Here is a 25538-nt window from a genome sequence, read left to right as displayed (position 1 = left end):
AAGGGGGTGTCAACCTAGTTGAGATGTTCGGGTGCACCTCCTGATCTCTATAGGACTCCCTTGATTACTACTTCTTTATTGCTCTCTTTGTATAAATCTCTTGTACTTTGAGTTCTTATTAATAAAGAAGTTTTTGTCTCTGTTTAAAAAAAAATTTGTACATCAATTGTGAAATTTTTGAAGGAATGAAGAAGGATGTCAAGAAAATCCAACGTTTATTGGGAGAGATAATTCAAAACATAGAGCAATTTGCAAGAACTTAAGAAAGATGTAATTCAAGAAATTCACTACGAGGAGGAAAACGATGAACAGAAATCGGGGAGCCCACACAAAATTTCTTGGAAAGAAGAAAATACCCATAGGCAAACTGATGTGAAGAAACTTGAAAACCTAATTACAGTTGACTACAAAACAACGAGGGAGATGACTTGTCTCTAATAATTTTTTTTTTCTGGGTATTTTGTTGGCAAGGTAGAGGTGACCAAACTAAAAAATCCGATCGAGAAGATGAAAGACACATTGTTTGTGGAAAAGAAAGAAGAAAATCGTGTGGTTGATGAAGAAGACCCTCAAAAGCCTGTTGGCAACCCATTTGCTGTTGTTCGCAAAGGAGAAGAAGACGACACAACTTTTTGGCAACCTATTTGGTCTTGCAAAATTTTTACCTTTTCTTCATACCCTCTCTGAAAGACCCATGACTATGTATTCTGTTTCTGCCTAAAGATAAACCCAAATCCAGTTCAAATTTGGACCTCATTCCCTTTTATTGAACTCTATTGACCGATCCGTACACAAATTTAATGAAGTGCAAGAAATCTTTTTTGGGAGGGATAGAATGATGTAGTAGGATTAGGGTATTATGGTCAAATCCTTAATCTATTAGGATCAGGATTTGTTTCTTTTATTAATTAGGATTAGAATTAGTTTGTTTTTCAATTATAAATAAAGTACTTGTCTTCTTGTATTCACATCTTTTAAACAATAAAATTCGCTTGTTTGGTATATATCATCTTGTTTTCTGTAATGCGTAGTTTGATAGCTTGTGTTCTTTGTTTACTTGGATCCTTTAGTTCTGGTCTTTTTGTTTCATATTCCTTTGCATGTTCTATTTTCTTCAATGAAAGCTGGTTTTGTAGAAGGGGGAAAAAGAGCTGTCTCAAGCTCGATTTTGGTTTTCCATTTAAACCCATCAGGAGCATGGCCTGTTTTTTAATTAATTGACAGTATGAACCATAATGGAATTATCAGAGCTTCTAAGTTTTACATTATCTTTATTTAAGCATATGCAACCATTCCATGCAAGCACATATACTTTGAACTCTATTTTCATGTTGTTCTCGTTTAGCTCATCTGATGAAAGTCTGCCTTTTTTCTTGTTTATTTTCAAATGTACATGCAGGTCCCATGCTTCCTATTGTGGATGGTTACTATCCGCAAAATGTCACTTGATCACCATCCTGGATTTGACTATGTAAGGCTGGTTTATTAAATGTGAGGAAAAAATGAATAATTCTTCCACAATACACCTAAGAGACTGAAAAAGTTTATCTTTCTCATTTTGCCTCTTGAAAAGTGCAATCAAGGGGATGGATGAGTTGAGCTTTCTAGTTTGATGTATTTAGCTGGTCATTCTATACTACTAGATGCTTCTGTTAGGTTACTAACAAGAACTATTTTACCCAACTCTAATGGCAAAAACAGAGGCAGCACTCTGTACTTATATATTTATAATGCCAAAAGGATACATTCATAGACTTAACAAGAAGGAAAAGAACAATATCAAAGCAACAAAGCAATAAAAAGCATACCTACAGCTAGGGTATGCCTACGGCTACAGCAGCCGCCCTACTTAAGAATTACCCAAAAATAACCTACCCATCCCATTCCCAATAAGATGCTATATATGGCCTTCCAACATTCTCTCCCATTGGTCCCACAGTGCACGCTCACTCCTTTTTCATTTCCTCATCATTGTTGTCATGTTTGTTTACCATTCTACCCCTTCTTTTATATGTATGTAATATGGGAGGCCTCACAGCTTCCTTAAATTCCTTTCGTTTCCGATCTTTGATATGATCAACAAGCTGCCGTAGTTGCACTGTTTTTAATTTTTTATTTCTAGTAACTAAAGTTGGAATTATTCAAGGGTTAAGTTTGGGGTGTATTAATTGCAGGGTGGAGCTTTATGGTTCCAAAATCTGACAGAGTATCCACATGGAGTTTTTGGCCCCATATTTCCATTTTTAATTGCCAGCTTGCACTTCATTAATGTTCAGGTATTCCAACTTTTTCTTGTTTTCTAGCTCAAACAGATTTCTTTGAATGGTGTGTTAGGTGCTTCTGATCTAGCTTGAGTGAAGATTACCTGGTGCTATTGGTATGTGTTCAAGAGGCCATGCAACCTAAGATTTTTAGAATGGTTGCTGTATCGGGTATGTGAATGTTTGAAAAGAAAAAAGTGGAAGGGCATTTGAAGAGAAGATAGCAGAAACTTCCAATAGAGTTTTGTGACATTATATGGTCTTCAATTACAAACATGCATGAACTTTTATCAGACATCAGCTGAGTGCCAAGAGAAAACTCTTGTTTTTCTTCGTTCTTCACTTGCCTACACATTGTTGATTGTCATGAAAGCAACTATGTTGTTTTGACTTATTGTTGACATATTGTACATTTTTTTTGGGGCACTTTAAATTTTCTGTTTTTTCAAATCTCGCCAAACAATGATCTGCATTTTCAATTTTCAATGTTAACAGTATGTGTTCGTTGCTTATTTCTTTATTTCTTTTTCCCAGTTGTCTTTCAGAAAATCATCATTGGGAAAAGAAACTGGCATAATTGGGATTTTAGCAAAAGTAAGTGTTTAAGATGCTCTTAATGTTGACAGAAATGTACTCAATAACACATGCTTATAGTTTTGTTCCAATGCTTTAGATGTATTTCAGACTGATAAATACATTTTCTCTCTGCAGTACTACAAACTCTATTTGAATCTACTGACTGTACCACTATTTCTTATTGGCTACTGTATTCCACAGGTAATTTTGCTCATGATTACTTTGAAGTGGCATTTTAAAATTTTATACGATTTCACCGTTCTTGTAGACTTCAATGGAAGCATTATGACTTTATCATTATCATTTTCTTTTATTTTTATTTTTAAAGTTTAAACAAGAGATATAACTTTTTCATTAAAAAGAAGAAAAGAGATACTAATGCTTTTAGGATACATACTCTTAAAGGAGTAACAAGGAAAAGAGGGTAATATAAAGATTTCACAAACCATATACTTACAAATGTAACAAAGAAAGAACCAAAAGTTATCCTGTTTGATTACCCCTGTACAGGAGCAATTAATTATTGTTTTCGTTTCCGTTTAGTCTTTTTCTTTCCTTTTTTGTTTAAGTAATGAAGAACAATTCATTAAAGAAAGTCAGGACTGAAGAATATTAAACTAGAATTCTGTGTTGACGAGAGTTCAAATAGAATTTGAGGTGAAACTGACCAATAATAGATTTTAAGTTAACCTCTTTCTTTTTCATTAATGATTGACTGCTTTACCCTAATGGTATTATGTCAGAACCTAGATGAACTGCCCTATCTAGTTAGTTTGTCTTCGCTCAAATATTGCTTCATTTACCTTTTCTGACAGTTCTTATTACAATCTTTCTGGTTGTTTCTTCTCAAACTTGGTTACCAATAATGACATCTTGCCCATTTGGTCGAGAGTATGAATTTACTGAACTTGCTTTATTTTCCTTCTCTCGTTATTTTTTTGGCAGGGTAGTCTAGTTTACTGGGTTACGAATAGTTCGTTCACTGCAATTCAGGTAATGTCTTTGCTTAGCTTTTCCTAGACGAAGAACCAAAAAATTTACCACTTTTGTTGAATGAATACTTTGACCAATTGTTGTGTGGACGGACTTTCAGTTTTGCAGTGATCCTTTAGTTAATTTTTGCGAGCAAATCTTTTCCTTTATTTCTAATTCCTTTGCAGTCCATTGATTAGTTCTCTTTGCTGGCTAACAAAAGCTATTTGATTAGAAGATTGACACTTCCTTTTTATTGTTCCTTTCAATATTGTTTTTTTTGAAAAGGATAGTCTCATTTATTGATAATCAATAAGACAAAAGCTTATAGTATAAGAGGATTATACAAGGAGCAAAAACGTAAAACCAAAATATGATTAGGAGGTGCACCCGGGCATCTCAATTAGGTGTACCTCTTAGCACCCTTGTCACTTCTAACAAAATAAAGGACCAATCAAAAATTAAATAGAGTCCAATTGGGGGATAAACACAGCCAATACAAACCAATAAGAAACCTGGAAACAAATCTAACAAGACTAGGAATTAAAGACAGTTGAAAAGGAGCTGCAAATAGAAGAATGATCAGAGGTTGTTGCCCAAAGCTGAATTATCGATCAAGGAAGAAGGATGATGTCCAGCCAATTTAATAAGATGTCTTGCATTGAGAAGTCTTTGAATTGTTTACTTAGAGAGTACCACGAGGAGGCATTCAGCCTTGTGAGTTATTTATTCTTGCAGGCTTGCCTTGACAGCATTGCACCAAAGCATAAACGCAAGCTATAGTCCTGCCAAGATTGCCTTGACAGCATTACACCAAAGCAAGGATGCATTTTTCCCTATCAATGGACCAATAAGTAACTGTCTAATGTCTTTCTTGCAGGCTTTATCAAGGGTCTAGCTGAGATTACAGGTGTTAAAGAGCTACTCCAACACTTGGCAGCAGAAACGCAATCGAATAATATGTGCCATAGATCCCATGAGATCTAAGACAAAATGGACAAATATGAGGTGAATTATAATGAGTGGGTAGTTTATTTTGCATAACTGAAGCAGATTTTAAACTCCTGAACAACATGATCCATATGGTTATATTCACCCTCCTTGGACATTTAGATTTCCAAAGGCAATTTTGCAGCTATGAGTCCAACGGGGAGGCAGGAGCTTAGTGTTTTGATAGTGACTTCACCGAACCCCATGGGATTCCAGTGATCGGCTTCTTTTATCCTCTAAATTTGAAAGACTTATCCTGTCCAAGGATTCAAGGAGAATTTGAAAATCGGAGACTTCCTCCTCTTTCAACAATCTTCTAAAATTAAGAGGCCTCAGGTGGAGGAGTCCCAGTATTTGGAAACCGAGCCTTTAGGAAGAAGGGCTATTCTGTACAGACTCGGAAATTTGGTCTTCAAAGCAATTCTGTCCAGCCACGGATCCAACCAAATCAAGATTCTGTCCCCTTTTCAACTTTAAGTACTGCCAAGGCTTCTACTTTACAATGTTTATCCAAGGGCTTCTTAAGCTTGAGTTCTCTTTGCCCTTGTGTGCCAATGGAAGATGCTATTGGCGTGGATACTACGAACCACCTTACACCAAAGAGAATTCTGTTCTACTGTGAATCTCCACCCCTCTTGGCAAGGAAAGCCATATTTCTAACTTTCAGCTTGTCCAAACCAAGACCCCCATCTCCTTGGGATTTGGAAACTAAGTCCAATTTCACAAGATGGTTCAATTTGCTGCCATTGTTGCCTTCCCGAATGAAGTTCCTCATAGTACTTTCAGTGGAATTAGATACTTTTTATGGCATGAGGAAAGTGGACATGAAGTAGGTGGGAGGATTGGAGAGCACCGATGAGCAGAGAGTAAGTCTTCCTCCTCTTGAAAGATTTAATCGCTTCCATATATGTAGCTTCTTCTGTTCTTTATCCAAGACAGGCTGCCAAAAATGGGCACTTTTTGGATATCCTCCCAAAGGAAGACCTTGGTACAACAAAGGGAGTTTTTCTATTTTGCAATTCAGCATGGATGCCGCAGAGGAGGTCTTGCTGTCCTCAATATTAACACCGCAAATGGCTGACTTCTCCCAATTGATCTTTTTCCTGGAATACCACTAAAAATTTTCAAGCGTCTTCCTTAAGTTTCTGAGCATATCTTCATCAAACTTGCAAAAGATTAAGGTGTCATCTGCAAATTGAAGAAGGTGAACGTGAATGTTATCCTTTTCAATCTTGAATTCTTCATACAAACTCTTCATGTGTAGATTTGTAATGAGACTGCTAAGCACTTCACTAACAAGAAGGAAAAGGAAGGGGGAGAGAGGATCCCCTTGCCTCAACCCCTTTGAGGCTTGAATTCTTCCTCTAGGCCTTCCATTGATGAATACTGAATACCTAGAGTTTTTAACACAATCCATGACCCAAGAGGTCCATCTGTGATCGAAGTTTTTTTGATTCAAATTTTTTTCCAAGAAACCCCAATCGACTTGATCAAATACCTTTCTGAGGTTCAGTTTGATAATACAATATTGCCTTTTCTTTTGCCTATAGTCCTCCTCAACTCATTTCCAATAAGAATAGGATCGAGGATTTGGCGGCCTTCCAAAAAGGCACTTTGAGTGGGAGCAATAATGCAGGGCATGATTATTTTCAGTCTCTCAGAAGCACTTCTGCAATCAATTGTACAGCAGAGTAGTGACACTTATGGATCGGAAATCTTTTACCTCTATTGCTTCTTCCTTTTTCTTGATCAGAGAAATAAAGTTTTCTTTTACACACACAGTTAATTTCCCATTCTCATAGAATTCATTGAATAATTTAAAGATATTATCCTTGAGAACATCCCAATATTTGATAAAGAATTCTACTGAGAATCCGTCCAGACCTGGGGCTTTATATCTTCCTGTTGACTTTGGAGCTGCCCTAATTTCGAGGAAGCTGAATTTTGTAGTGAGCTTTTTATTCTGATCACCTGAAACTACATACCAGTCAAAAGTGGAAGGGCAAGTACCTGCATGATCAGATTTCTTATAGAGGTTGCTGCAGTAATCAAGGATTAATTGTTCAACTTTTGGGAATGAGGTGGTGGGGACTCCTTGATCATTAAAGACTTCTTTTTTTCTTTTTTTGCTGCAAGAAAACGATGGAAAAAACTTGTATTTTCATCCCCCAATTTTAGCCAATTCAACTTACTTTTCTGGATTAAATCTCTTTCCTCCCTTCTATATAAAGCTAGCAGGTCCACTTTCTTAGAAAGTAACAATAGGTGACACTGATGACGTCTCCAGTTGATCATATTTGCTTTCTTCTTGTGCAATGGCTTTTAAGAAGGTTTCTTCCTAACTTTTCTGTTCCCTTTCGTAATCTGACTGCCAAGATTTGAGCCGACCCTTGATGTTCCGGAGTTTATTTGATAGTGCGAAGCCATTCTAGCCCGGCGGAGTGCTCAAGGATAAAGAATTTTCAATCATTTGGCTGCACTGATACAAAACCGAAAGGGGGAAGGCCCCTATTCGAATGCCCGTGCTTCTAGTAAAATGGGGAAGTGGTCCGAGGAGATCCTTATTTGCCGGGTTGCTCTTGTGTTCACAAAAAACTCGTCCCAGTCAAAAGAAACTAAAATTCTGTCCAGCAATGACCTCGAAACTGTTCTACTTTATCTTGACCATGTAAACTTCCCATTCAGTAAAGGAACTTCAATGAGTTTTGAATTTTCAATGAATTTATTGAATTTCCTCATGCCGCGCGTCATTCTTCCTTCTGGAAACCACTCTCCACCTGATTTGGTCATATTAAAATCCCCTCCCAAACACCAAGCTTGTGTACAATACCCAACAAGGGAAAGTAGCTCCTGGCCATATGAATTTCCTCTCTCAGTAATAGTAATCTGCTGGTCCATATTATATATTGGTCACCCAACACAACTTATTGCACACTATTTTGCATTTAACTGATAACGAGTATCCCCTTTCAAAAGAAAAACATTAATAACAGAAAGTTTGCTTTCATCTCACATAGTCAACAATCCTCCAGATTTCCATGAGCTTCAAGAAAGCTCCATCCAATTTCTGTCGAACTCCATAGTGCTTTGATAAGGTTAATGTCAAACTCCTCTTGTTTGGTTTGCTGAATCAAAATCAGATCTGGATTGGTATTTTTAAGCAGTATTTTAATGGCCAATTGTTTAGGTTGATCTAGGACCCCGGGAGCCCTAATATTCCAGGAGAGAATTTTCATGGTTCAAAATTTTCTTACTTTGTTATTTCTTTGACATTTCAAAGAAAAGTAAACAAATTAATTCCACAAAATTTAATGATTTGAATCGAAGTTCCAACTTTCTCTGCTTCTCTGGCATCTCAAATTAATTGAATACAAGCTTCAATGAATGGAACCAGATGGTGAGGAATGTTGTTAACCTCGATCTTGCCTAACACCTTTTTGCTCTGGCAAGAAAGATGAATTAGCAAACTCAGGTCCAAAGGAATCTATATCATCTGCCTCTCCACTTGGTGTCTCTGTTTCCTCTGTACATAAATCTTCCTCTGGTATTAGTTCTTCGCTACTGACACTGATCACTGAATCTTCATCCTCAGACCCTTCATCTACTGCACTTGAAATTGTTGAGGAAGGAACACCTCGCTCAAAATCACAATTTAAGTCTGGGATTTTGAAGGGGGAAAAATGAACATTTGAAGAAGAAGGGGAGGAACTAGCGGACTGAAATCAGGAGTAAGAAGCTTCACACAACTTTCTTCTAACAAATCTAAATTTGTGAAGGCTGTCCAAGCATTGCGGAAGGATGTGCACCCTTTTCTAAAGAACTTTGGGAAGAGTTTGAAACGCTGGGATGTTTCTTGATTGATGTTAAGGAAGATTTGTTGTTTGGGGTACTTTTTTTTAACTTTTTATTTTTATATATTAATCGGCGATTTCCGGTTGGAGGAGAAATCATTTCGAGGAGTTTAAGAATCAATCGGCACTGGAGAAATCTTTTCTGACTCTTTGTCTTCCCCGTGTGCATACCAAAATCCAGGGGTTTTTGCAATAAAAGAATAACTAGATTTGGTCGGACACTTGGCGATTTTTGGGGAACTAAGGGAACTTTCTGATTGGACCAAAGTAGTCTGACTGTTGGGTTAAGGATCTTTTTTCAAATACATAAATTTATGGCTGCCTATACTCTCTATGTTACCAAAGCAGTCTAATCGTTGGGTTCAAATCATCCACGTTACCTTTTTTAACTTTAACAATTGATTTGTCCATGAACAAAGGGTTAATAATGATTTTCACCTGAAATAAATCTTCCATGAACAGAGTGATTTCATTCCAATCATCAAAGATTAATAACTTGTTAATAATTCATAAATCATTGAAATCCTCTCTAATAACATCATCACATTTTCAAACTCATTGTTGTTGCAAACTTCAGATTTCTAAAGGAGGAGAGGAGGGATTACTAATGGATTCTTTTGGCAGTAGACTCTGTTCTTTGATATGTTGCGCAGGGTAGAAATTTGAACTAGAGGCCTTCACTTTATCTGCATGGTAGGCTTAGGTGAGCAGACTAATTCATCTGATTTCCATGTAAACAAGAGGCCGGCTTAAGAGATGATTGCCACAATCCATAATTGTGATTCACTAAGAAGATTTTCAGCATATATAAGAAAGAGACTCATCCTTGGTTTGCACCCCCTGAATAGACGTGCACAAAGGATTGAAACCCTAAGGAATTTTGGGCAGCACATTTGACTATCCATCCAGAAGGAGCTTTGAACTTCGTGGGTCTTGTAGTACCATCTGCGTCTGCCATTTTTGAGAAAGAAACAATGTTCGTCATCTTGAACCAAATTCAACATAGCAGCAATAAACCATTTTATTTGATTCTTTGAAACTGGTAGGATTTTTCGAAAATCAACATCTTCAATATTGAAATGCCCCTTGTCCAACCAAATTCAGTAGAAAGACTTGACAATTTTACCGTTGGGAGGAAGGACGACTGGAGAGGGGAAAGAAAGAGGAGAGGAGAGAAAGAGGAGAGAGAAAAGAAAGGGGGAGAGAACTTACCTCTAGGACCCCAATTTTCTCTCGTCAGTAGCAATAGCCTGCAATACATATGAGCAAACTAATGATTTTGAGATTCCTTTCAAGATTGGAAATCTTCTTGTTTGATTGTATTATTGGAAGTAGAGACAAAGAACACACAAATTTACGTGGAAACCCGAGTATCGGGAGAAAAACCACGATATTTTCCTTATTATTTTATGATAAAAATACAATAGGTACAAAAGGAGAAGAAATAGAAAAATACAAAGAGATAAAAAATGAAAAAATATTTAGGGAAAATCTCCCACTTCTAACACTCCCCCTCAAGTTGGGATGTAAATATCAATGAGGCCCAACTTGCTAACACAAAAGTCGAAGTTTGGTCTGAGAAGCTCCTTGGTGAGGACATCAGCAACCTATTGGCTTGAAGGGATATATTGAATGCATATGCTCCCATTGTCAAGTCTTTCTTTGATGAAATGTCGATTAATCTCAACATGTTTAGTTCTATCATGTTGAATTGCGTTATTAGCAATACTAATAATGATCTTGTTATCATAAAAAAGCTTCATTGGTGTCTCACACTCCTGATGAAGATCAAATAGGACTTACTGGAGCCAAATTTCCTCACTTATTCCCAAACTCATAGCTCGGTATTTGGCCCCAACGTTGCTCCTGGCTACAACACTTTGCTTCTTACTCCTCTAAGTTACAAGATTGCCCATACAAAAGTACAGTGTCATGGGTAGACTTTCTATCAAAATAGATCTTGCCCAGTCAAAATTAGTATAAGCTTCAACACATTTTCTGTCAGTCTTCCTAAATCTCAGACCTTTACCAGGAGTTGCTTTTAAATACCTCAGAACCTTGTTAACCACTTCCATGTGATCCTCATAAGGTTCTTGCATGAACTGACTGATGGTGTTCACAGTATAGAAGATGTCAGGCCTAGTGTGAGATAAGCAAATCAGCTTTCCCACTAGGCGCTGATATTTTTCTTTATCAATAGGAACCTTGTCACCTGAATTTTTGAGTTTGACATTGAACTCAATGAGTGTGTCAGCAGGACGACATCCTAGGATACTTGTCTCAGCTAATAAATCAATGGTGTACTTTCTTTGTGACACTGAGATGCCTTCTTCGGATCTAGCAATCTCGACCCCGAGAAAGTACTTCAGACTTCCCAAGTCCTTGATTTCAAACTCAAACCCGATCTTCTTCTTTAGTTGAACGATCTCATCAGTATCATCCCCAGGTAGCACAATGTCATTGACATAGACAAGCGCTACTGCAATTTTTCCAGCCTTGGAGACTTTGGTGAACAAGGTATGATCAGAGTACCCCTGAGACTTGATGAAAATGAAAAATTTGTCAAACCACGCTCCTGGTGATTGTTTCAACCCGTATAAGGACTTCTGAAGCTTGCAAACTTGATAATTAAATTGAGCTACAAATCCTTGAGGCGGACTCATATATACTTCCTCTTTAAGATCCCCATTCAAGAATGCATTATTAACATTAAGTTGATATAGGGATTGGTCTTTATTCACTGCAACAGACAACAAAACTCTAATAGTGTTTAAATTTGCAATAGGAGAAAAAGTCTCAGAATAGTCAATCACATAGGTTTGAATGAACCCTTTTGCAACTAGCTTGACCTTGTGTCTGTCAATTGTTCCATCTGCTCTGTACTTGAGTGTAAACACCCATTTGCATCCAACAGTCTTGTGTCCCTTAGGGAGTGTGCAGAGATCCCAAATTTTGTTCTTCTCCAGGGCTCTCATTTCTTCCATGACAGCAGCTTTCCACTTCGGATACTCTAAGGTATTGTAGTAGAGTTAAGGCAGTAAAAGCTCTGAACTTTGGTGAGAGAATCTCGTATGACGCATAATTAAATATGGAGTGCTTTATACAAGACCTAGTACATTTCTTCAGTGCAATAGGAAGATCAGGAAATGGATCATACTTACTAGTATTTCCAGAATAGTTTGACTTAGTTTCGTTTTCCGTTATGTTCAGCAACAATCTTGTTCTCATCAATCCTGTCCTCTCTGTCTATAATGACCCCATAAATACTGCCCTGCTCACCCATATCTTATAGAACAGCCGTCTCGGACTTGTCATTCTCACCTGCCTTACTGTCAGTACGTGAGTCAGTTGAATTATTCTTAAACCTGTCATTCTCACTCATTTTGTTATTACTATGTGTGTTAATGGAATCAATCATACTTTCATCTCTTATTGGTTTAGAATCCTGGATTGGAGCCGTCTGGACGACAGGAGACTCAACTCCCTTTTTAAGATTCCTCCCATAGTAGGTTTTCCAAGGAACTTGATTTATGGGTAGGACTATACTATGAGGGCTAGGGTCAGGTAAAGTAACCATAATAGGACTAGTAGGCTTTAAGGGAAGCCTATAGTTAGACTCTTCACTCACACTCTCCCCCTTAAGTAGGCTAACGGGAAAGAAAGGACGATCTTCAATAAAGGTGACATCCACGGTAACAAAGTACTTACGTGAAGATGGGTGGAAGCACTTATAGCCTCGTTGGTGCAGAGGATACCCAACAAACACGCAAGCCTGAACCCAAGGGCGAATTTATTTTGGTTAGAATCATGGCTATAGACATAGAGAGTGCATTCAAACACCCGAAGGGAACATCAGGGATGAGACGGGTGAAGGGACAGGATTCTTTGAGGTAAATCTAATGGTGTCTAGAAGTGGACATGGGAGGGCATGCGGTTGATGAGGTGAGTGGCAGTGAGAATGACATCACCCCAGAGATAGGAAGGAAGAGAAGTGGACAACATAAGGGAACGAGCAACTTCCAAAAGGTGACGATTTTTACGTTCGGCAACCTCATTTTGTTGGGGGGTGTAAGCATAGGAACTTTGGTGAAAAATTTCTTTAGAGGATAGGAGCTTGTTAAGAGAGTGATTTTTAAACTCACAACCATTATCACTCCGCAGGATTGCAATCTTTGTATTGAATTGGACTTCTATGGTGTGAAAGAAGTCCTAGAATGTGGAGGTAACTTTGAATTTGTCGGAGATCGGGAAAATCCAAGTAAAACGAGTATGGTCATCAATAAAGGTCACAAACCCCCGTTTCCCAGAGGAGGTAGTGACCTTGAATGGTCCCTAAACATCACTATGGACAAGAGTAAAAGGTTGGGTTGACTTATAGGGTTGCGAGGGAAACGAGACTCGGTGTTGTTTAGCTTGTATGCATACATCACAAGATAAGGAAGAAACATCAACTTTAGAAAAGAGATGAAGAAATATGTATTTCATATATTTAAAGTTGGGATGACTGAAACGGAAATGCCACGACATAAGATCTTTTTCAGAAGTGGTAAAGTTGGAAGATAAAAGACTCGTCTTAGAAATGTTACTAGAGGAGGCATCATCATCAAGGAACTAAAGATCCTAAAAAGAAACAGAACCAGGTAAGAATGTTGCTTTCCCGTTTAATTCACGATTAATCTTGCTAATCGATAGAAGATTTGAAATTCGTGGCACATGCAACACATTCTGTAATGAGAACCTGTCAAAAGAGAAATCTGTCCTTTCCTGACAATGGGTGCCAAGGAGCCATCAACAATTCTTATCTTCTCATTCCCAACACACGGAATGTAGGACATAAAGTGTTCAGAGGAATCGGTTAAATGGTCTGTGGCACCAGAGTTCAGGATTCAAGGATTCTTACCATCAACACTAATGAGACTAAAGGACTGAGGTATACTTGACTGGACAATAGCTCCAAGTGTGGTTGGACTTGCATTTCCACTCATATAGGAAAAGGATAAAGTAAGGAATGAGGTTACCGGATTCTCATAATACATCGGTACAGGAGTGTTGGATGTCGCCTCTAGGGTAGCCTTAATTATTGCAATTTGTGTCGAAGGCATTTCAATTGCCATTGAGCTATTCCAGAAGAAGAGGAAGCTTGCACGGTAGGGTTGGAATGTGCTGAAGATTCACTACAGGGCATACAGATCTGACTGCAGAAGCGGTGGTGGCCGGCCAGAATTAGGTGGCAGCACATCAATCGACACGTCGGAACACTACATGCCGCATGAAGATGAGGGTGGCACAGTTAGGTCGGCCAGCGGTGTCTAAACAGGATGGGTCGGCGCGTGTAGCTCTGACAGTGGCACTTGGACTTTCGACAACAGCGCATGGCGGCATGAATGATGAGAAAATTGCGGAATTTTGTTTCCCGACATTTTTTTGAAGGCGGCGGAACCATTTGTTCATTGCAGCGTTGATTTGAGCATCAACGGTGGTGGCGACGGCGGTGCTAAAACTGACGGTTGTCTCCTCTGTTTGATTTCCATCACTATTTGTGTTGTTTGGGGTTTGTTTGATGTCCCGCTTTGATACGATATTGAAAGTAGGGACAAAAACACACACAAATTTACGTGGAAACCCGAGTATCGGGAGGAAAACGATAATAAAATTTTCCTTATTATTTTTTTGATAAAAACACAATAGGTACAAGAGGGGAATAAATATAAAAATACAAAGAGATAAAAAAGGAAAAATATTTAGTGCAAATCTCTGTTAAGACACCAGAATTTCTATTGGCTATTCTTTGATTCAGCTTGCCAAAATATCGAACAAAATACAGCCAGAACACTAACACTAATAATCCTCACAAGAAAATACTCAAAAGCAACACCCAATCACAAAATATTCTGTTCCCTCACCCCTTAACTAAACAAAATATCCTGCCTTCACAAAACAATGAAATAGCTTATTTATAAGTCCAGACCCTCTGCGAAGCAACGGTCTCCTGCCATTTCTTCAGCCTGCCTTTCCTTCTTTCTTCAGGAGGGAGCAACCCACCTTTTACCCGACAATGGTTGTACCACCTTTGTACTGCCTGCTCCCTTTTCCAATTCCACTACTAACTAACTTGTGGTCCCCCCTCTTGGCTGGTCCCCAGCTCCTTGCTTTCCTCACTGTTTCCACGTGTCCCCTTGTCTTTCTTCCTTCTGTTATAGGTAAATAAAATTGGAGGTCTAGCATCACTTTCCTCCTCTAAATCCACCTTGTCCTCAAGGTGGAACTCAGGGAATTGTACTTTCAAATCAACATAGTTTTCCCAGGTAGCTTCGTGCGGGGGCAGTCCTTTCCAGCTTACCAGCGCTTCCCATTCTTTTGTGGCCTGATTCTTTCGATAAGCATAGATTTCCTCCGATTGAGTGATCCACTCATGGCATTCGTTGACATATGGATCAAGGGGTTGGGTTTCTTTGATGTTCCCTATTGCCTTCTTAAGCTGAGAGACATGGAACACCGGATGGATGGCTGCGGCGCTAGGTAGTTCGAGCTTGTATGCCACGGTCCCGATTCTTTCTAAGATTCTGTAGGGCCCGAAGTATTTGGGCGATAGTTTTTCATTGCGCTTCTTTCGAAGGGATGTTTGTCTGTATGGTCTCAGTTTGAGGAACACATAATCCCCGGTTTGAAACTCCACATCTCTCCTTTTCAAGTCTGCAAATTTCTTCATCCTTTCCTGGGCCACCCGTAAGTGTTCTTTCAATGCTCCTAATATGACATCTTTGTCCCTTAGTTGCTGATCCAGCGTGGAATTGGGTGTTTCCATATCTCCGTATTGTATCAAGGGTGGTGGGAGTCTCCCGTAGACTGCTTGAAATGGGCTGATACCAATTGACCCATGGTATGTCGTATTGTACCAGTATTCGACCCAGTGCAGCCATTGGCTCCATTCCCTCGGCTTCTCTCCGCAAAAACATCTTAAATAGGCTTCTACACTTTTGTTAACTACTTCGGTCTGTCCATCCGTTTGAGGGTGATAGGAGGAACTTCGATTTAATTTAGTGCCAGCCAGCCTAAACATTTCGGACCAAAAGTGGCTGAGAAAGATTTTATCCCGGTCTGAAACTATGGACTTGGGAAATCCGTGCAGTTTTACAATTTCCTTGACAAACACTTCGGCCACTGTCTTGGCAGTGTATGGATGTTTCAGGGTGAGGAAATGCGCATATTTGCTCAGCCGGTCTACTACTACTAGAATCACTTCCCACCCGTGTGATTTGGGCAACCCTTCGATGAAGTCCATGGAGATATCACTCCAGATGGCATCTGGAATTTCTAGAGGCAGCAGCAACCCTGCTGGGGAGAGGGCAGAAGATTTATTTTTCTGGCATATCATACATTCTTCACAGTACTTTTGAACGTCCTTCTTCATTCCCTTCTAATACAATTCACCAGCCATTCTTTTATATGTTTTAAGGAACCCTGAATGTCCTCCAAACACCGAGTCATGATAGGTGTGCATAATGGTAGGAATCAATGTAGAAGTTTTGGATAGAACCAGTCTCCCCTTGAACTTCAGTATCCCTTGATGGCAAGTATAATATGGGATTTCCACTCCCTGTTCTTCTATCAATATGATGATCTCTCGTAGGGCTGGATCCTTTCTGACTTCTTCTTGAATTACTTCCACATCCAACAAGGCTGGGGCTGTTAATTGGTTCAAGTGTGACGTTGGTCCCATTCTGGACAGGGCATCGACGGCTTTATTCTCCAATTCGGGCTTGTATAGTACTTCAAACGAATAGCCGAGTAACTTAGCGATCCATTGCTGGTATTGCGGTTGTATTACTCTTTGTTCTAATAGAAACTTAAGTGATCTCTGGTCCGTCTTTACTGTGAACTTTCTCCCCAACAAATATGGTCGCCATTGTTGGACAGCCCACACCACTGCTATTAGTTCTGGTTCATACACTGGTCTTGCTCGATCCCGCATACTTAAGACTTTGCTGAAGTAGGCAATCGGTCTCTTGGCCTGAACCAACACTGCCCCTACTCCAAAACCTGATGCATCGGATTCGATCTCAAATGGCAAGTTGAAGTCGGGCATTGCCAGTACTGGGAGGGTCATCATGGCTTTCTTGAGTTTTTCAAAGGCTGCCTCGGTTTCCTTTGTCCATTTATACGTCCCTGCCTTCAATAGTTATGTGAGAGGCGCCGCTATACTTCCATAATTTTGCACAAAGCGGCGGTAGTAGCCTGTAAGCCCCAGAAATCCTCTCATTTCCCTCACATTCGAGGGTGCTGGCCATTCCCTCACTGCCTGGATCTTTTCGGGGTCAACCTCAATGCCCTTCACCGAAATATAATGCCCCAGATAGCTGATCCTTGTCTGCGCAAAATGGCACTTGTCGAAGTTGGCATATAACTCACTTTCTCTCAAAATTCCCAACACCACTTCAAGGTGTTGTGCGTGCTCCTCCATTCCTTTACTGTAGACCAGGATATCGTAAAAAAAAAACAAGTACAAATCGTCTTAAGAAAGGCTTGAATACTTGATTCATCAAAGCTTGGAAAGTTGAAGGGGCGTTGGTTAGTCCGAACGGCATTACCATGAACTCATAATGCCCCTCGTGGGTTCGGAATGCTGTCTTTTCAATATCTTCAGGGCACATCCGAATTTGGTGATATCCAGGTTTAAGATCAATCTTTGAAAAGGTGTCTGCCCCATTCAATTCATCAAAGAGTTCCTCAACTACTGGAATTGGGAACTTATCCGGAACCGTCACATTGTTCAGCGCCCTGTAATCCACACAAAATCTCCAACTTCCATCCTTCTTTCTTACTAACAGTACTGGGCTGGAGTAAGGGCTCGTGCTTGGTCTGATAATACCCGAAGTGAGCATCTCGTCCACCAATCTCTCCATCTCCTCTTTTTGGTGGTGTGCGTATCAGTATGGTCTAACGTTGACTGGATCGGCTCCCTGCTTTAGGTAGATATGATGTTCTATTCCTCGTTGGGGTGGCAGTCTGCTCGGCCGTTCGAATACATCACTGAACTTACTGATGATCGTTGCCATTCTTTCTTCCTCTGTTTCAGTGACTTGGGCGCCTGCCTCCCGATCTTCCATGTCTCTTTTTTCTAAAGCCCGACACTCCACCAGGTACCCCTGATCATCCGTATCCCAGTTCTTCATCATCCCTTTGAGGCTGACTTGAGTTTTTGTGAGGCTCGGGTCCCCTTTTATGGCTACCTTGTTGCCCTGCTCAAAGAAAGTCAGTATCAGGTTTTTCCAATCAACTTCGGTGGTTCCTAACGAATGTAGCCATTGCATTCCCAGGATGGCATCGACTCCTCCCAGCTCCAGGGGTAAGAAACTATCCGTGACCTTACAATCCCCTAGCCACAGTTCCACCTCACCACACACACCCTTCCCTTTTATAGCTGTACCCGACCCCAGTATCACTCCGTAGTTGGGTGTTTCTTTCATTGGCAACTGTAACTTCTCCACCAATTTCTCAGCAATGAAGTTGTGGGTAGCTCCACAATCTATCAGGACGACTACCTCTTCTTCCCCCAACTTCCCTTTCACCTTCATTGTTCCCGGATTTGTCAGGCCCACCACCGAGTTGATAGACAACTCTATGTTCAAGTTTTCTACGCCCTGTACTTCCGAAGGCTTCATCTCTGTCTCGGCATCGAAATATTCTTCCTCTATGATTTCCAACTCTTCCCCGCTCTCCTTAACTAGCAACATGCGCAATTCTTTGCTGTCTTTAGCTTTGCATCGATGCCCCGCGTGGTATTTCTCCCCACATCGGAAGCATAGCCCCTTCTCCCTGCGGGCTTGAAATTCGGCATCCGTCAGCCTCTTAGTTGGTACTTCCCGTCGATTTTCCCCAGTCGCCACTTCCCTCAACGTAATGGTCCTCATTGGCCAGCCGCCTGCTGTCGAGTTTTCATTCGTCGTGGAAGAGTTTGCATTGCGCATATTGGTTGTCCGCTGGGCCACCTTGCTATCATATACGCTGCTTAGCCCGCATTCCTTCCGGACCATCTCTCTGTTTTCTATTTTTAGGGCCATCTTCATCATTTGGGCCAGCCCAACGGGCTCCCACGTTTCCACTTCTGATTTCAACCATGGGCTCAAGCCGTTCATGAATGTCTCTTCCAATACCACCGGCTGTAGAAATGCTACTGGCGCCAAATATTTATCAAACCGATTCCTGTACTCTTCCACTGTCGTCTCTTGCTTGATGGTAAGGAATTGCCCCACCAGTGTGCCGTCGCGGATAGATCGGAATCTTACCAACATCTTCTGTTTTAAGTCTTGCCATTCTTTAAATGCTTCCCTCTCTTCTTGAGATCTATACCAGTCCAACGCCGGCCCATCGAAACTGATGACAGCAACGGTTAGTTTTTCTGAATCAGATAGGTTATGTATCTTGAAGTACCTGTCGGCTCGGAATAGCCACGAGTTCCCAGTGAAAATCGACATTTCCACTTTTTTAAACTTGCTCCGATCCATCGCCGGTCCTTCCTCGGCCTTTCCTTCACCCTTCGGGTCAGTGGAGATGGCTGTTATGGTCGTTTCTTCAATCTGAGTTTTGCTTGATGAGCCTTCAACCACCTGCTTGCCGGGTGAGTCGTCCCGTAGGATGCCTTCCAAGTATTTCAGTTCACTTGCTGCTGTTGATATTGCTTGTCAATCTGAGCATTCATCTCCGTAATAGTTTTTGACAGAAGGGAAATGTTTTCCTCCATCAAAGGTAGCTTCAGGATTCCTTGTTCTACCATGTCGAGTCTCTCTTCGGCGCTTTTCGTCATCGTCGTTGGTTTCCCAGGTAAATAATGCTCTGATACCAAAATGTTAAGACACCAGAATTTCTATTGGCTATTCTTTGATTCAGCTTGCCAAAATATCGAACAAAATACAGCCAGAACACTAACACTAATAATCCTCACAAGAAAATACTCAAAAGCAACACCCAATCACAAAATACTCTGTTCCCTCACCCCTTGACTAAACAAAATATCCTGCCTTCACAAAACAATGAAATAGCTTATTTATAAGCCCAGACCCTCTGCGAAGCAACGGTCTCCTGCCATTTCTTCAGCCTGCCTTTCCTTCTTTCTTCAGGAGGGAGCAGCCCACCTTTTACCCGACAGTGGTTGTACCACCTTTGTACTGCCTGCTCCCTTTTCCAATTCCACTACTAACTAACTTGTGGTCCCCCCTCTTGGCTGGTCCCCAACTCCTTGCTTTCCTCACTGTTTCCACGTGTCCCCTTGTCTTTCTTCCTTCTGTTATAGGTAAATAAAATTGGAGGTCTAGCAATCTCCCGGTGGACTAAGCCCACTAATTCTAACACGTATTGAAAGCCAAATGGCCAAACACTTCATCACAAAGTGGAAGTTCTTTTACCAAAAGCCTTTTCGTTTTTCTTACAAAAGCCAAATGGCCAAATGCTTCATCTCATCTAGATGATGAACTTAATACCAAAAGCCTTTTGATATGAAAATCCTAATTGAAATAAGAAACCCATTGGGATGAGAATCCCTAATTCTCAATCACTAAAACCCCCAAATTCGATTGGATTTCAACCTTAAGGATTCGGTCATTCAGATTGCCTTAAGATCAAATAGCTTGAAACAAAAACAAGTTCCCTGCCCTAAGATTAGAACACTTCATGAATAGGATGATCAATTCCACTTGAATATTCTAGCATGTAATTCAACACATGAAGTACAAAATTCAACAAGCTCCATGGCTAAACTTGAAAGAAGCACGACAGCCAAATTTGATTAATCTCACTTCTGAACCATCTAAAGACAAGACTTCAAATAGACTCCCAATAAAATCTTTATGAATCATTAAAAAAAAATACCAGTACTTGAATGTTATAAAAAAAGATAAAATTGGAAAATATTAAAGCTACATTAAAATTGTTAAACAAAATCTCATTAATAATTTGATGTTTGAATGATTCATATCAACCTATGATCTGTCGAGCCTAAGGCTTGGGGCCCACATGGGTGCTTTGTGTATAGGGGAGCAAAGCTCCCACTCCCAGTTATAAATAAAAAGAAAACAATGTCAAAGACTTTGGGTTTTTAGTAACAAGCTTTTTTTCAATTTTTGTAGTTTTCTAAACTCTTTGGTTTAGTTTGCATATTTTTTGACGCTTATTTTTATATCAATCTTGCAGCAATTAACCCTCCAACATCCTGCTGTCCGCAGTAAATTGGGATTGCCTTCCAGGGATGCTCCTGTGGGCAATGCAAATGTCAGAGAAACCAAGAATCCAGGCAAAATACCGTTGGAGACACCCACGAAGTGGAAAAAAGTTTCTGTAGAGAAGCTGTCTCCTAAGGAATTGCTTGCTGTAAAGTTTCTTTTTGTGTTGGTTCAGTTTAGTGTATGTAATACAAACATTCAGGTAGCTAATGGTTAAACTTGACAGCTTTCTGTCCAACTCCTATCAAAAGGGCAAAAAGAAAGGGCTATTCCTTTACTCCGGTAAGCTCTCTCGGCTTCTCTCAGATTCCACTATCATGTATATGTTCTATATGGATTTCTCTGGCAGATTATTTTGGCCTAAATTGGAGTGGAAAAAAAATTGGCCACACATGACTAATTTAATCTTTTAGACAGGCACTTAACAAGGATCCCGAGTATGTTCGAGCTTTGGTTGTCATGGGGCAAACTCTGTTACAAAATGCGCAACCCGCAGAGGCTACTGTATACTTAGAGCGTGCTATTTCCAAGGTTTGAGTCTCAGCATTTTCTTTTTCATTATTACTGTATGATTTATCTTGCTGGTGCATAACAGTGGTATGATATGTTGAGAATTTGTTATAACTCCAGTGTAATAGAATCTTATTCAATCAAGGTTCAGCCAATGGCTGTTACAAGAACAGGAACAGAGAAACATGACACAGAACAACAATGGAAACACAAGACAAGAACGCTACTACTTCCTCCCCTCACTCTCTCTCGGAATGCCCTAACCACCAAAATGAACATGACTCCTATCAACTTCCTTCCCCTCCATATAAACCCCTCCCCAAAGCCTAACTAACTGTGGGGTCCAGACATATTATCAACAGCTACACTCCCACAAACACGTGCTTTTTCCTAACTACCCTTCCTACTATATTGTTATATAATCGTGGGCCTAACAGAATTATTTGAGTTTCAGATAACAGTATATGGTCATCTTAGAATTTAATATAATCGCCCTTTTCATTGAATTGGTATATCTTTAAAATTTAATTTAAAAAGAAAGCTAATGAACAAGACAGGAAAGAACTCAGTTGGAACCAATTAGTAAGAAGAGAAAGGAAAAGCAAGGTAAGGCTATTTTACACAAGGAACGGGAGAAATTATGTACGCAAGGAAAGTGGTTAAAAATAAGAAAAAGGGATCTTAACTAAGGTAATTGGCCAAGTGAGCTTTTCAATTATCCCCCTCCTGATTGAATGTAGCTTGATCATGCAAGTCCTCGATTTTTCTTCTTTTTTTTAATATATCCGTATGTCGGTGGTGAGAATAGCTTCATTGTGTAGTGGAAAGAAAGGAAGCACCACACATGGCTCTAAGCCCAGACGTATCTTCAACCCTTATTGCTAAAGAAGCGATTGAGGATTATAGAGTTAGAAATAAAGGCATGGGTTTCGGTATCGATTTTGAAAAAGCTTATGATAATGTAGACTGGAATATTTTGGTCAAGGTGTTGGCAACAAAGGGTTTTGGTTATAAATGGTGTATGTGGATGTGGGGGTGTTTGAGGAACGTGAGTTTTTCCTTCCTTGCTAATGAGGTTTGAGGGGCAAAGTAGGTGATGGTCACAAACACGTTGGACCAGCTTGTGAGGAAGTTGCCTTTTTGTGTTGGGTCTTTCCGTTGTTTCTTTGTTGGAAGGCGGAGGAAGACTTGGGTCATATTCTTTGGCATTGTGATTTTGCGACTAGTGTTTGGGAGTTCTTTAAGACATTTGGTATGATATACGTTCTTTTTCTTTTTTATTTTTTTTATGATAAAAACGACTTTTATTGAAGAAAAAAATGAAAGCATACATGGCCATACAAAAGAACAACCCTACAAAAAAATGGACTCCCTCTACAAGAAGGTAGTCCAACTATACAAAATCATGTCCATAAATCAACAAGAGCGTAGTGTTTTGGGCCATGATGATGAGAAAGCTCAGAAGGTGGACTTTGTCACTTTGCTGGAGGACTTCCTTCCTTCTACCTTGGTCTTCTTCTCAGATGTAATTCCAAGCCCTTAGCCTTTTGCAATTCTTAGGTGAATAAAATTAGAAGAATATTAGCTTCTTAAAAAATAGGTTCATTCTCTAGAACCGTAAGACTTAATTTTATTCAATATGTTTTGAGTAATATCCCTAGTTGAGATGCTTGAATGCACCTCTTTATCCAATGGTTTAGTTTGTTTTTGTCTCCTTGTAATTCGTGGAACTTCGAGACTTCTCTTTTCATTTATTTCAATGAAAATTACGTTTCCTTTTAAGAAAAAGCAATATCAATTTTTATTTCTTATTTCTTTTTATTATTATAACCCCCGGGTGAGGTGTGTAAGACCTTGGAGAAGATGATGCACAATGTACTTTGTGAAAGGTTGGAGGAAGGAAAAGTGTAGGGGTTACATTTGGTTAGGTGGGAGATAAATGAGACACCGATCACTAAGTGGTTAGGAATTGAGAATTTAAGGTTTCAGAATAAAGCACTGTTTGTTTAATGGGTGTGGAAAGTGTTACATGGTTGCGCTAAAACGATGGATTAACTTGTGAGGAAGTTGGTTGTAACGACCCAACTTTTCAACCTAGTTGAGGTCATTATTCAAGTAAAAATCAAATTTCAAAACCCAAACTATGCAAACTTCATATCATTTTATTAAAGAAATATAGAGACAACCTGATAGAACACCAACATATGTGTTCTTATATATTGATATAGTATTAACGATTACAGGAAAAGAATTGATGAAATCAATCCTTGAACAACGAAAATAACCAGAAATAAGAACTCGCCAAATCAAGAACGAATACAAACACCCTACCCTTCTGCTCTCCTTTCTTTCAAGGAATTTCGCTGCCCCCTCTTCCCGTAACTTCCTTATTTCAATCATTTTCCCTAACTGTGGGCCCACCAATGTGGTCCCCCTCCCCCTGGTTTCCTCCTTCACTTGCACGAGCATTCACGTTTTTCTCTATTCTACTGTATTTGAATATAATCAGAGGTCTAACACAACCTCAAGTGGAAACAGAATGTTCAAGTAAATTAATAAATTAATAAGATAATTTAATCAGGGTTCCCTAATAAAAATAGTAAAAGAAAACAATTGTTTAATAAAACAAAATACCATCTAAGCAAAAGTTCAAAAGTGTTCTAACTTATAGAAATAAAACTGAGCGGAAGCATCAATCTAGCCTAGTCCCTATTGGCACGATTACGGGTCTCTCTTGTCACTTGCTAGCTTGCTTTTACCTTTGCTTGAAAAATGAAACACGGAAAGGGTGAGTATTATAAATAACCAGTAAGGGACTTACTACTGGCTCTACTAGGTGAACTTGTTAACTTTTCTATCAAGCATAGAGTACATTCTGTGTCATAGCAGTCTACTGGCTCCATAGGCGCACACATATGAACTCAAGGTACACTTAGCAATCAATTCAATCAAAACTGTATTAGGTAGTGATCCCATAAGGACACTGTTACACAGTGAGTCCAATATTTAGCATGAAAAAATCCACATTCTCATAATACATCACAAAATCATCAAATACCATAAATTCTCATGATATTTCATCGTCTAAAAACCAATTATGGTACAACAGGCATCAGTCGAACAACACATATTTAGTAGAAACAGTCTTACTAACAGTTGAGGATCCGACAATAAACCTAAACATAATCCCAATAATTATCAATTTTTTCCACCAAAAAACTACCAATTCAAAATACAACTTAAACTTTCAATTACCTACTCGAACGTTACCGAAAAGATCGAGGTCAACCCATTGGAAAGTGAATTAAACATCTCCAAAAAGCTCCAAATTAAACCCCAACGAAACTTACAATGTCAAAGAAAATCAATCTCAAATTAATCCATAATGTGTGCCCAAAACCCATAAAGAAAAATACCAAAACCTTACCCAAAGCACACCCACTTAAACAAATCCAGTGAATGACGACGAAGCGGCAACGGATTGGTAAGCATCGCGAAGTAGGTTTGTGTGATGGATTGACAACGGCGTGGAAGGTGTGTGGTGTTAGGGGCATAATTGTCCAAGGTATTATTTACCGTTGGCCGTATGCCCGAATACCCCCAAATCACTTTATCTTTATGTCTTGAAAGTAGTTTAGGTTAATTCTTTCGTTTAGGTGTCGCCGAGTTACAGTGTGACATTTCGGTTTTTTCATATGCAAGCCTGTCAAGGCCAAAATTCTCAATATGTACTATAGGGGGTACATGACCAATCAGACCCCCGCCCAAGCCTTGTCGCACTCTTTGCATGTTGAGTTATTTTCCTTGCAATTGACAGTCTTCAATGCTTTCTTTATGACGTTTTCAACTATTTAATTTCTCTCTCCCGTTTTATAAAAACATTTACCCAAGAACGGTAAGGGAGGCTACGTCATACCGCGAGTTTGTCCGCGGATTCCGATTTTCGAACGACTGACTTGCTGATCGAGCTAAGCAAGTGCCGCACAATCGTGTTGAGAAGTTACGATTGTGACAAGTGGTATTAGAGCCAAATTGGCTAATTGACGATAAGACCGAAACATGTCGTCGTCGAATCCATCGGGCAAGGCCCAGAGAGACCGACTAGTAGAGCTAGAAGAACAGATGCTCTATCTAGTCAAAGTTCCCGACTCCATCCGCTACTT

The 25538-nt window shown here is 39.7% G+C and overlaps 1 protein-coding gene across 2 annotated transcripts in view; it reads left to right on the top strand.

Moving 5' to 3' along the window:
* Positions 1 to 25538, top strand: part of LOC103485819 (ALBINO3-like protein 2, chloroplastic) — a 36875-nt gene that overhangs the window by 4860 nt on the left and 6477 nt on the right. For both annotated transcript variants that reach the window (XM_008443536.3, XM_051084586.1), the window contains exons 4-11: positions 1400 to 1471; positions 2175 to 2276; positions 2796 to 2855; positions 2973 to 3038; positions 3783 to 3830; positions 20837 to 21013; positions 21092 to 21147; positions 21279 to 21396. In XM_008443536.3, coding sequence (XP_008441758.2) covers positions 1400 to 1471; positions 2175 to 2276; positions 2796 to 2855; positions 2973 to 3038; positions 3783 to 3830; positions 20837 to 21013; positions 21092 to 21147; positions 21279 to 21396 — 699 coding nt within the window. The remainder of the gene's footprint in view (positions 1 to 1399; positions 1472 to 2174; positions 2277 to 2795; positions 2856 to 2972; positions 3039 to 3782; positions 3831 to 20836; positions 21014 to 21091; positions 21148 to 21278; positions 21397 to 25538) is intronic.

The sequence above is a fragment of the Cucumis melo genome, chromosome 5, assembly GCF_025177605.1.
Source record: "Cucumis melo cultivar AY chromosome 5, USDA_Cmelo_AY_1.0, whole genome shotgun sequence".
Taxonomy (NCBI): domain Eukaryota; kingdom Viridiplantae; phylum Streptophyta; class Magnoliopsida; order Cucurbitales; family Cucurbitaceae; genus Cucumis; species Cucumis melo.
This window is presented reverse-complemented; position numbering and strand designations above follow the sequence as displayed.